The sequence below is a fragment of the Buceros rhinoceros genome, unplaced genomic scaffold, assembly GCF_000710305.1.
Source record: "Buceros rhinoceros silvestris isolate BGI_N320 unplaced genomic scaffold, ASM71030v1 scaffold38152, whole genome shotgun sequence".
Lineage (NCBI taxonomy): Eukaryota > Metazoa > Chordata > Aves > Bucerotiformes > Bucerotidae > Buceros > Buceros rhinoceros.
The window spans coordinates 1-12,418 of record NW_010399005.1 but is presented as its reverse complement, the minus strand read 5'-3'; the positions used below and the strand labels follow the sequence as shown (position 1 = coordinate 12,418).

The 12,418-nt window shown below is 43.3% G+C and overlaps 1 protein-coding gene across 1 annotated transcript in view; it reads left to right on the top strand.

The window, feature by feature from the left end:
- Positions 1–8,220, top strand: part of PNPT1 (polyribonucleotide nucleotidyltransferase 1) — a 12,364-nt gene extending 4,144 nt beyond the window's left edge. The window contains exons 12-28 of the mRNA XM_010131316.1: positions 77–179; positions 913–983; positions 1,595–1,631; positions 2,365–2,431; positions 2,540–2,629; positions 2,773–2,826; positions 2,932–3,038; positions 3,681–3,752; positions 3,850–3,913; positions 4,820–4,903; positions 5,349–5,432; positions 5,994–6,100; positions 6,185–6,240; positions 6,807–6,885; positions 7,013–7,060; positions 7,400–7,558; positions 8,068–8,220. Coding sequence (XP_010129618.1) covers positions 77–179; positions 913–983; positions 1,595–1,631; positions 2,365–2,431; positions 2,540–2,629; positions 2,773–2,826; positions 2,932–3,038; positions 3,681–3,752; positions 3,850–3,913; positions 4,820–4,903; positions 5,349–5,432; positions 5,994–6,100; positions 6,185–6,240; positions 6,807–6,885; positions 7,013–7,060; positions 7,400–7,555 — 1,279 coding nt within the window. The 3' untranslated portion in view covers positions 7,556–7,558; positions 8,068–8,220. The remainder of the gene's footprint in view (positions 1–76; positions 180–912; positions 984–1,594; positions 1,632–2,364; positions 2,432–2,539; positions 2,630–2,772; positions 2,827–2,931; positions 3,039–3,680; positions 3,753–3,849; positions 3,914–4,819; positions 4,904–5,348; positions 5,433–5,993; positions 6,101–6,184; positions 6,241–6,806; positions 6,886–7,012; positions 7,061–7,399; positions 7,559–8,067) is intronic.
- The last annotated feature ends 4,198 nt before the right edge of the window (positions 8,221–12,418 follow it).

Sequence of the window (12,418 nt, the reverse complement as noted above, 5' to 3'; positions counted from 1 at the left end):
TGCTGAACCATATTTCTGCCAACTCTATCCAAGGCTGTGGTTTCACTGATCTCATAATTTCTGCTTGCAACTTCAGGTGTGATGGGCGAGATTTGACATCCCTCAGAGAGATTAAATGTGAAGTGAACATGTTTAAAATGCTTCATGGATCAGCCTTATTTCAGAGAGGTCAAACACAGGTAGTACCTTTAAACATAACAAATTATAAATTAATTTATCAAAGCTGGAAGATTTGTATGTTTCCTTTTTCTTCACATTCAAATAGTAATAACTAGAAGACCGTGTAGATTTAATTAAAATATATCTGAGTCCTTTAAGACAATAGTCACAGACATGGGGAAGTTGTACAAAAACAAATCACATTAATGAGAGGGTTTTTTTCCCCTCTTTGCTAGAAGTGTCAGATGTTGGGTGCATTGAATTAAGATTGTATGTGAGATTTCGTCTTTATAGCTCATTTTCCTAGAAGACTGTCAGCCGTTGCTGTGACTTATTACAGGGTACACAGGGAGTGGCAAGCAGTGGTTTACTCCTCAGCGTTGTCCTCTCTTCTCTAACTAAAAATAACACGTGCTGCAAGTCGTGTGATTAACAGGCTTGCTCTTCTGCACAACGTGCTGGCTGCCGCTGGCCCTGGCTCTTCATCGAAGTAGGTTGGTTTCTTGGTGAACAAACTGCTCCAGGCTCCTTCCAGGTTAAGCAGCGTTAAACTGGTATTTTTCAATGTGATTGCTTGTAAGACGGTACAGTCATTACAGGTTATTAATAAGTTTGTGTGGTGAAGCGGGGGGAAAAAAAGGGTTTGCAGGAGTGGTAGGTGAAGTCATTCTTTTTGATTCTGCATTACCAGTAGAGGCTGTGAAACATGGAGGAGTTTGAGAGCTGCTCGTTTCCCCTCTGTCTTGATTCTAGGTTCTCTGTACCGTTACATTTGACTCCATAGAATCGAGTGTGAAGTCAGATGTTATCTCCACAGCAGTGAGGTATGTATTCCTTCCGGGGTCTTGTCAGTGGTAAAATCGAGGGGGAGCGTTTGATGGAAGTGAAAGTGCCTTGAACTTTGACATATATATGTGTATTCATTATACATATGTCCACATACGACACAAAATGTGTAAAATTGGAGGTTGACGTGGCCTGTTTTCAAGCCATCTTGGTAGTGGTTTTTGGTTAAGATGACGTTGATTCTGTAGACGACATGTTTGAGATTGGAGAGTGTTACAAGTGACACCTGGTCTGGGTTTGAGAGAAAGAAAATGGAGAAGAAATAAACAAGTTTATATACAGAGGGTGGAAATGTTTGTCATCTGTTTTTAACGGAGTAAGGGAAATTTAACTTAGGATGTAGCAAGCCAGTCCTTGCGCTGTGAACGTTCCGTTGCTGCGGGCTGACTTGTTGAGGAGGAGAAACTCCTTCCTTGCAAAGCTGCAGCTCTGATCTCCTCCCACCCCTGTGGGAGCTTTTACCTCTTAGTGTGTCAGCTTTGCTGGGTCTATTTGTAAGCAAAACTGAATGTCATCTGATGTATTACGTATTGTTTGTAAAACATGTTTGGTTGCTCTTTTTTGACGTGGTCTTGTTTTTAATTAACAGTGGAATAAAAGATAAAAACTTCATGCTGCATTATGAGGTGAGAGTTTTACTGTGTCACAGCTTTCTGCATGGTTCACAAAGGGCTTCGTGTCTTGCTTTTACAGATGAAATCAGTCACTTCCAAGGGTATAAATAATCTCTTGGTTTGCTAAAATTTATTAATTCTAGTTCATATGTGAATTTGTACTGCAGTTTCTGAACACAAGTGCTGGTTCCCTAGAAAGCGCTAGATAAATTGTACATTGCCGTTTTATACGGCCCTAGAGTTCTTTAAGAATGGGTTGTTGCTGCAAGTAGGAGTAACCTGCGCTGTTATTTTCAGTACACCATTAGTATGTTCGGCCGATAGGCAACACTAATAGTAAATAAGTGCTTTTACCTCTTAGATCTCTCTCAGGCTTGAACTTGCCCAGAGTATTTTGTACAGGCAACAGGCAGATCTTGTTGCATTGCCTGTATGACAGAAACAAGATTCCTGGTACGTTGTTTGACAAGTGTAACTGCAGTAAGCTTGTTGCGGTGTTTATCAGGCACCTTGCAACGGCTTTATTCTCTTGGTCTGTGGAAGTAAAACATTTACCAAACACTACCTAAACTGGTCCTGGTTTGCAAACTCAGTGACTTACAGAAGTCATGTGGCGGCTTGGGGTTTGTTTATTTTTTGTTTTTACCTTGATGCACCAAATTTCAAATACTTTTTTTGTAAGAGGATGTTTTGAAATGGAGAAAAATATTAGTTAATTTTCTATATACATTTTTTTATTTCATAGTTTCCTCCTTATGCAACCAATGAGATCGGCAAAGTTAGTGGTATGAACAGAAGAGAACTTGGACATGGTAAGTTCAGACTAGACAAGTGCCATGCTGTAAGTTTCAGTGTTTTGGCTGTTTTTGCTTATGAATCACTTGGTGTTTGGGTTTTTTGTTTTTGTTTTTTTCAATCAGGTGCACTGGCAGAAAGAGCTTTGAAACCAGTTGTTCCCCAGGACTTCCCATTCACAATACGAGTTACTTCTGAAGTCTTAGAGTCAAACGGTGAGTATGATTTTCGTATTTTTAACCTAGTGAACTGTCTCTGAAGAATGTAACTAGCAAGGTTTTTTCATATAGTTCTGTCCAGCGTTTAATTCTGGTTTGTTGTTTTGGTTTTTTTTTCCTCCCTGTATTTAACTCTGTAGGGTCGTCTTCAATGGCTTCTGCATGTGGTGGAAGTTTGGCATTAATGGATGCAGGTACAAAACACGTCACTTACAAGGATAAACTACATATGATAATGAGATACAGGGTTAGTAAGTGACCAAAGGTTACAAAAATGTATTTTGATTTACCACCATTAGGAGTTCCAGTGTCAAGTGCAGTGGCGGGTGTAGCAATAGGGCTCATTACCAAGTGCAGTCTGGAAAAAGGAGATATTGAGGACTACCGCTTGCTGACAGACATCCTGGTGAGTGGTTCTGGCGCTGCTGGGTTTACTGCTGCTTAATTCTCTAAAACACCTACTGTGGCCACCTTCTGTAGTGGCTTACCAGTTAATTCTGGGTTGTGCGCTACTGGAAATACTGAATAGTTCTGTCTTCCAGACGCCTCCCTTGTTTCAGAAAATCTCTGAAGTGTCCAGTCATGTCTCTTAGGTTTTTGTGCAATTACTCAGTTATTTCTCTTAAGCTTTCATAAGCTCTCTCATTCCAATTACTTTTGTCTTTTCTCTGGAGAGAAAGAGATTAATAATCGTTCAGTACTTCACTGAAAGACACGATATCTTGGGTGGAGAATAAACACTTGGCAAAGTTGCTGGGAAGGGGTGGAAATGCACATTATGCTGCTGCTGCTGCTTCGTCCTGTGGCAGCCACTGATAGACCCACGGCTGATTTTGTACTGACGTTCAGAATCTAGTTCTAATTTATAAGGAGAGGAAGGAACAGTGTTAATCCTGAACAGCAAAACAAGGCTGAAGGAGTCTTGGAAGGAATTCCAAGCAGCAGAACTGCTTTTGTGGCTTATTGAATGAAACATAGAACATACTTTTAGTGTAATGAGACTTGGCACTGGGATTAAGTTACTCCAATTGTCTGTCTGTGCTGGCAGGGAATTGAAGATTACTACGGTGACATGGATTTCAAGATGGCAGGTACTAACAAAGGAGTAACTGCCCTGCAGGTATTGTAACGTTAAATCTGCCTAAGATGGAAATCTGGGGGTGTAGCTAGAAAAGCTTTCCGTGCATGCTGATGTACCTTAACTCTTTTCATATCAGGTTGATCTAAAACTGCCAGGAATACCGATAAAAATCGTAATGGAAGCTATTCAGCAAGCTACAGGTTGGTCCAGCTTTGTATTTGCACCATTTTATGATAGTAAATGATAAATTGTATTAAGTTTTATGAAACCAAATAATTATAATTTACAATTATGAAGCATTTACCTACAGTGTTTTGGATTTGACTGATTCAAGTGCAATGTTACTGAGCCAGATCAGTTTAGAAAATTTTGTCATCCTGCATTAAAATCATATGGGGCAAGTTGTGGGGGGGGAAGCTTAGCTCTTTGCTGTGCAATAAATCAGTAAAAAGGGCTGTTAAAAATAAGCTCCAAGCTACCTTGAAAGTAACTTTGGACCAATTTTGAAATGTCTTGACCTGCAAGTTCTCAGAACTGAAGTACAAGTCCGTGTCGTCTCAGGGGGAGCATGGCTGGGGTCTAGCAGCTCAGTACCCTGTGGATAACACGGGTGGGAAAGGCTGAAGTGAGCGGTATGAAAAATTGAAGCTACCAGCTTTAGCAGAGATTTAATTAGTTGTAAGAGAACATTTTCAACTTGATTGTCATAGCAGGATGTTATTAGGAAAACGCCTTTAAACCGTAAGCGCTAGTAATTGGTGTTCAGTGGCGTGTCACTAGGAGCAGCTCAGCTCAAGCTGCAGGCCAGCGTACCGTGACTTCCCCCACCAGCGCTACCCCTGCTGCTCCTCTCAGCACCCCACGTTATTGAGGTGACGGGCCACATCAGAGCTGGCTGTAATGTGCTAGGCTGCGTAACATCACTAAGCGTGCTGAGGGCATGGGTTTGTGTACGCAGAGCAGGAGGATTTGCCTCAAGTTTGGCAGGAGGCACATTCTAAGAACGGATGTTGATCTAATTTATAGCAAAAACTGCATATGTTTATTCTAAACTTCTACAAAACTCTTTTTCCTTCCTCCTCCTTTCCCCCTCTCAACCCCCACAGCTGCAAAGAGGGAGATCTTACAAATTATGAACCAAACACTGGCAAAACCCAGACCTAACAGAAAAGAAAGTGGACCAGTTGTAGGTAATGTTAGTCGATACGGATTCATATCTTTTATAATTACCTCTGTTTTAACAATAAGCTGCTGCTTAAACAGCTGTTTACATGAATGCTTGCTGTATCTTTCTGCCCCTGCACCTCAGGGTTATTTTTTCTTTGGGTTTTTGGAGGTGAATTGTTGGGTTTTTTGCTGTGTGGGGTAGCACTGTACTATTTCACTGAACACCAGAGAACAGAGTTAAACTGAAGCTCTCAGAATGGATATAGATTGGTGTGGCTTAAGGTAGCTTACACTCCTCAGTATTTGTATTCTATATTTTCATTTATTTCAATTCTTAAATGTAATTACATCAATGTTCAGCAAATCATACAAGTAGCTATACAAGATTAAAGCCTAAATGAATGTGACCTATCTTCTTTTGAGATTATTGTATTTAGCATTTCAAAGTATTTTTGAATGTTCTTTCAGAAACTATCCACGTTCCATTATCAAAAAGATTAAGATTTGTTGGTCCTGGGGCCTATAATTTGAAAAAACTTCAGGCACAGACTGGTAAGACATTGTCACTTCCTGTGATGCTTTATCCTCACGTATTATTAGTGTCTCTTTTTCCTATGTGTATGTTGCCAGCGTGAAGTGTCGGTGGATCTTCGTAGAACAGATATTGCTAGCACAGCCATTGCCGAATCTTTCTGCCCTTTCAAAAACTATTAAGAGGCTAAAGTTGTATTTCCCAAGTTGTTGTGTAGGCCACCGCTGTAGAACTGGCATTTGCGCTTCAGCAGCAACACCCTAATGAGTAGACAGGAAGAAGTTTTAAGAGCAAAAGGTACTTATAAATTCAAAGTTGATGCCTTTTTCACTTTCCATTTCCTACCAGGGCTATTGATGCTTTGGCTGAGATAAATGCAGGCTGGCAGGTCTCTTGGCATTAGGCCTACAGCTTGACGTTGTGGTGGCCCTCAGAAGTGGCTGAACGGAATTTGTGAAGTATTTCTGAGAGGCTGCACTATTAAAAACCTTTGTTCAATCGGCTGAAATCGGTGAACTAGACGTACCCCACCCTTAGCAGAGAGATGCACCTAAACCCTCTCATTCAATCCTCTCCCTAAGGCGTAACCGTCAGTCAGCTGGATGAAGAGACGTATTCTGTGTTTGCCCCCACACCGAGTGCTATGCACGAAGCAAGAGAATTTATCGGTGAAATCTGCAGAGATGACGTAAGGACCGACACTTGTCAGCTTTTTCAGTCTGCACTTTGCGAGTTGGTGTCTTACTGTTCTCTGGGTTTTTCCCCCTTACAGCAGGAAGTTAATTTGGAATTTGGTGCGGTTTATACAGCCACGATAACCGAATTAAGGTACGAAGAGTGCTCGGGAGTTGAATAGAAATCAGTTTTACAGAGCTATAATCCTGACACCTAAGTCTGATGTGAAACAATTGATTTTTAAGGATACCAGAACTATGTGGGTGACACTGGTAGCTGCATCATTCCTGATACTTTCTGTTGGAAATATTATTCCGTTTTTTAATAAGGCTGTTTATTCTTGATGCAGGTTTAGTTACTAGAATATCCCTAAAAAACTGTAAAACCTTTTCATCTTTGTATGTGAGAGGGATGGCACGAATTTGCTTTTTGCTTTTTTGCGAGACAGCTATTGGTGTGAGATGATGTGCACTTTCTGGATGGCCTTACTACTGAAACACACTGTCCTGAAGGAAGTAATTTCCATCCCCTTTCAATTCAAGAAGAATTAGTGGACATGTTGTGGTTGATAGTAAGATTTTTTTTTTTTTTAAAGGGGAGGAGTAGAATCTTCTTTATGAGAAGTTTACTGATACTTGCTTTGGGCTCAATATGTGGAGAAAGCACTCGGAGCCTTCTGCCGGTGTGTTCTGAAATAACCTCGCTGTTCTCTGTGGCAGAGATTCCGGAGTGATGGTAAAGCTGTACCCAAACATGACACCAGTGTTGCTGCATAATTCCCAGCTGGATCAGAGAAAGGTAATGCCTGCTCAAACCAGTGTAAACTGGACACTCCCATTTGGGTTTAATTAAAGGGACTTTTGTAACTAACCTTACGAAATTAATCACGCTGAAATACCTTTTTCTGGGAAACCCTGTGTTCTAGATTAAACATCCTAGTGCCCTGGGATTAGAAGTTGGACAAGAAATTCAGGTAATTTTTTCCTTTTTTTAACTGTAGAATGTTAACAAACTGCTGTTCATATTTTAGAATTTGAGTGAATTTCTTGGGTTGTGCTTACAAAGAAAATATTTTGCCATCTCAGGTTCCCTTTCTGGTTAAAGGCCTAGTCGTTTCAAATTAGGCTTATTTAGCGTCCTACTCTTGCTATCTAGGTCCCATATTAATTTGATAGCGATATAGTGCGTATTGTTTATAACTTTTCTAGCATCAAATTGGGGAAAAAAAATCCCAAACCACCACCTTTTAAGGAAAATGCAATTTCCAGCTTTTCAAGCTGGTCAGCCTTAAAGTGGTTTGTTTTCTTAACAGGTTAAATACTTTGGGCGGGATCCGACTGACGGCAGAATGAGGCTGTCACGTAAAATTCTCCAGTCACCAGCCACAGCTGCGCTGAAAACCCTGTCAGACAAAAACAGTATTGTCCTGGGAGGTACCGTTCCACAGTCATCTACGTCGTCCCAGTGACAGGTAAGGCCACAGCACCAGCTTCAGATGGCTCAGTACTGCGCTTTCTTTACAGCCTCTCTACCTTGCCACCGTTTTTGTACAGAGGAGAGAAAAAAAGCAGGGTAGGGGAAGAGAAGGAAAAAGCTACTTTCTTGAAAGTTTTGAGTCAGTCAGTGGAGGCTTCTCAGTCAGTTAATGGAATGCCCAAAGCTCTTCCCTAGAACTGGTTTCCTAGCACGTATTTGACTGTCAATAGACCTGTGCCTGAACTTCTCCCAGAACTATTGTGTACCTGCGTTTTGTTGGTTTTTTTTCCTTTGAAAGCCTCTAGAAGAAGAAGGTGTCTGATCTTAAAAGCAGTTGCATAATGAGATTGGCAAGTGGAAATACAATACATCAATGTTAACGTCAGGCAATCTTCTCAGAATGATTCTCAACACTAGGAAAAAATCTAGAGATTCAGTGAGTGTTTCTGAATTTCATGCCTTGATGTACTTGGTTGGTTACAGAATGTTTTCTCTCTCTTTCAGCAGAAAAGGCGTGACAGTTTGTGGAAATAAGAGCGACCTTTGCTAGAATCTGTAGATGTCTTCACAAGAATCTGCAGGTGGATGATAGTGAATCGTATTTTTAAAATAGACACTATTTATGCTTAAAGGTGATGTAGAACTTCCAAGTCTTCAAACTGATTAAAAATGGTTAAAATAAACCCAGAACCAGGCAATGCTCGTATCTTGTGTAGCAGGGGAGGGATGAGAACGGCAGAGTGTGGACTCGTACAGGCTGAAGAGCAGATTACACATAGCAGTTATCTCCTGGTTGAGGCATGCCTGGCCAAGGTTTTACCAGCTTTTCTGCCTACCAGATTGAACTGTTGACCGAAACATAAAGACTCAGAAGTATCACGTTTAACGTGGTGGACACTGTTTCAGTTAAAGACATCAGTAACTGTTGTCGGGTTCAGAATCGCTGAAATATGTGAGCAGAAAGGGGACAAAACAAAGAACCTGGCTGAAACATCGTCGTTTATTATCTGGGTTCATTAATGCTGAATTTTAATACATGATCAAAACATTAAGGTTGAAGTAATTGTTTTGGCATAAACAATTGATGTGCTAAATCTTCCCCCTACAACACCCTCAGTAAGTGTGGGAATTCCTCCAGTGATCATGTTCCGTCAGCGGGTTCACTGAGCGCTTTCAGGCTTCAAAACGTTTCCCAGGGGCTCACGGGGACAACTTGGTTTTTTACTGTGAGGTACAGGCTGAGAATCAGAGGTGTCCCTTCCCATGTTCACAACTTGTGTGTAGACCTCATGAGAACGTCAGCTTCCCACCTGATGGCAAGTGGACTCTGAACCTCCTGGACAGAACAGCCAAAGCACTGGGGAGAGGAAAAAGTGAATGTACAGGGAAAATTGATGGTTTGGGTTGGGTTTTTTTTTCAGTTAAAATATTAAAGAAAGAAATGACAACTTGTAGTTGTCTGTCTGTCTTTCATCATGTAAGATTGAGACAGTTTTCCCTAGCAGTCTTTTCCCCTCCTTTGAGGGCTGGATTCTGTTACTTCTCCATAAGGATTCTGATGACCTTACTATGACTGTACTGGCTGGTACCCCATTCATTTCATAGCCTCGTTAGTGTTAATGAATGGAGGAGGCAAATGTTAGTCCCTAAAGAGGAGCTCAGAAGTTTCCATTTCTCGTAACTGATCTCAGGAATTGCCCTCCCTGCTCTTCAGTGGTTTCCCGTGGTTTCCCATGGTTTAGCTCCTTTTATTGTGGGATAATCTCCGTAAGGCTCCTTTTTGCAGCAGACAGACGGATGCTCTAGTTACTAAAATACTACCTAAAATACTAACTTTAGAAGCTTTTTTTTTTTAGCTAGCACATTACCAGTAGGCTGTTTGCATTTGAATCTGTGAAGATCAATGGTTAGGAGGCAAAAGAATCCTACTCCCTCCTGTGAAGGTGTTTTCTTGCTGGCAGGAACAGGAGTTATGTTAATGCTGTGTGTGGTAGGTGCTGGGCTCAGTAAATCAGCTCGTGGAGTGCTGGGGGATTTTCTGTCTGGTGAATGGCAAAGGAGGAAAAAGACTTTTATGTGTCTGTGGCAGAACCTGTACAGTCAGCCTGACTTTCCGCACTTGTAACAAGTTTTAGGCCCTATGGGAAGGAGCGGAAAAAAAATACACTTGAGAACTGTCTGGGAGGAGCACAGAGCAGCTGCTCTTACTTGAGGAGAGAAGCTCGATGGCAGCCAAGAACTGAGTAAGCGTGTGCTAGTCTGAACCTTCCTGCAGGGAAGGCAGGCTGGCTTCAGACATCCTGGGCTCACCCGAGAGCCGTCGGCAGCGGTGGGCTGGACGGTGGCAGGAGGTGCCTGACGCTTGGGATATCAGCTATGATCAGAGAGCAGGTAGGTTAATGGGGCTGGAGAGAGCGGGCTCAGCCCTGTTGCAGTCACGGGTTTCTCCTGTTTAAGGAGTGGTGTTTTGTCTCGGCTGCCCTAGATAATGAGCTTCTCTAATGACCCGGCTTAAATGGAGCCACGGAAAGGAATTGCTTTGGAAAGTGAAGCTGGGAGGTTGCAGCTTTACACCAGTCAAGAGGACCAGAAACGCGTTTATTGGACAAAGGTGACATTTTCACCCGGGCGGGAGCTGGGATATCTTTGAACACCAGCAATAAATATTACAAGTACTGTAATGACAGTGTAAGGGCTGGCCTAAGTGTGCTTCTGGGATTGTATGCCAGAGGGAATGATGCAGTCTCGTCATTTCACTCCGAGACATTTTAAGTGATTTTGGGATGAGTTGTCTGTCTTGCTTCTGAAAACAACAAAAAAAATTAGAGCTCCCTGCTGCTCCCTGTTGTGGCACTTGATGACCTGCTGTCTGCAGCCTACCCTGAGAAACGTCTTTTATTGATAAAGAGCAGAGAACTCTAACAGCTACAGACTCTGATCCTGGGGAGAGATGAGCTCCCACAGTGAAAAAGTGCTGCATTGTGTCCTGTGGATGTCCCCGTGCAGAGGGACTGCTGGCCTGGCTGTAAATCAAGTGTGTAAGAGTGCCTGGGGCAAGTCTTCCCTATCTTCTTCAGGGAAAAATTGACCTGCTTTTTATTGATATGGGTGAGAAGATCGCACTGTGGTTTGTAACAGCCTGGGCTGTGGAGTCCTGGGTGCTGCTCTGTGCAAAAAGGAGCCCTGTGTCTGAGGGAGGACAATCCAGGCGTGTTCTGGAGGGCTGTTCTTCACAGAGTCATTGATTTCATGCCAGGAGAGGTCACAGATTTATTGCACAGCTTTAAGCAGAGAAATATTTTTTCATGCCCATTCTGGCTTGTGTATCTGCTGCTCCTGTAGCTGTTCACCATGATAGATAAGAATTTGCTCCAGAATATTCTGCTGTGGTTGCTTGCTATTCTGCCTGTCTGGAGAAGTACTGCGCTTGATCTGGAGTAGGAGAGATCATTCTCAGTTCTGCACTCTTGGGCTGAAGAGCTAAAGCGTACGCAGGGAAATCCTGCAGAGGTGAGAGGGAGTTGGCGAGTGGCAGATGTCCTGAAGCTGCGCTGTGCTGTGGCCATTGGGGTTTGTGACCCTTCTCATGTGTTTTCTTTCTGCTGAGCTTCCTCTAAGGCAGAAGCGTGCGCGATGTGTAAAACCCCGAGCAGGTCAGGCCCAGCGATGCAGAAAAGGCCATGACAGAGCAGGGAAGGCTTGTGTGGAACCCGACTGCAAACTGCTTGATGTGTCTTTCAGACCATGGCTGGTGAAATTGCTGATGTGACATGGCCTTTAGTAAAGTTACCAGCTTCTTTATCCGTAACGATACGGTGCACAGATCCTACAGGATGTTCCTGTACTGTATACAGCTGAAGATAAGCGTCTGTGATAGTTCTCAGAGGTGTGTCTGACGGTGTCATTTTCTGCAAAGAAAACTCGTGCTTATGTGTCTTCAGTGGCCCCTGTTAAAGATTAAAATACAGGCTTGATCGGGGCTGAGCCCTCGCTCCTCAGAACCCCGTTAAAGGTGCTTCTTTCGACCTTCCTTAGAGGCGGGTGGTTCTGCAGATGTTAACTAAGCGGACAGTGGAGCGTCAGTAAATCTTGAGGCCTGTGAGGATGGATGTCAGAGCAAAAGCTGAGACTTAAGTGCTACATAGATGGAAACTTTCTACATCTGCCTAGAGAACGTTCTTCCAACGTGTGGAAGAGTTGCACATAGTTACGTGGAGTGGTGCATTCCGCAGGAAACCTCTGCTTTCCCTTTGTCTGGAACAAGAGTGAATGTACACCAGGGAATCGCCAGTCTGGTAAGTCAGAGCTATACCGGTGTAACTGCTTTCCCGTGAGGCAAGAGCTGGAGAAGTCTGGCTTTGCCTGGGAACCAGGCACACCCTGGCCTGAGGAGCGCTTGCGCTCCCACCTCCCTTCCCCTTCAGAGCCTGGAAGATTCTGTTCTGAGCCGCTCTCGAGCTTCTCCTCCTCCCAAAGGCCCCGCTGTTTCCCACAGCTCGACTTCTTGCGTGCTTTTGTGCCTGTTCCCCCATTCCCATGCAGACGCTGGCATATAGATAATTTTTGTTATTACTCGTAGAGGAAATGGGTAGCTGTTTTCTTAGTGTGGAAGATCTGAGATTTACAGGCTCCGCCTTAGCTCGTAGTGTTCGTAAGGACTAATCAAGCGTGTTTCTCTCATTGAGAAGCTTCACGGAACAGCCTCAGCTTTGGAGCTCGCTGTACCGAGCGCGGGAGCCACCGCGCAGCCCGCGGGGCGTTGTGGCGCAGCTGTTCCGGCAGAGGGGTGGCAGTGCCGAAAGGAGGTGCCCCACGGTAACCCTGCTGTCGCTGGGGATGGGGTGATCTCTCCCGC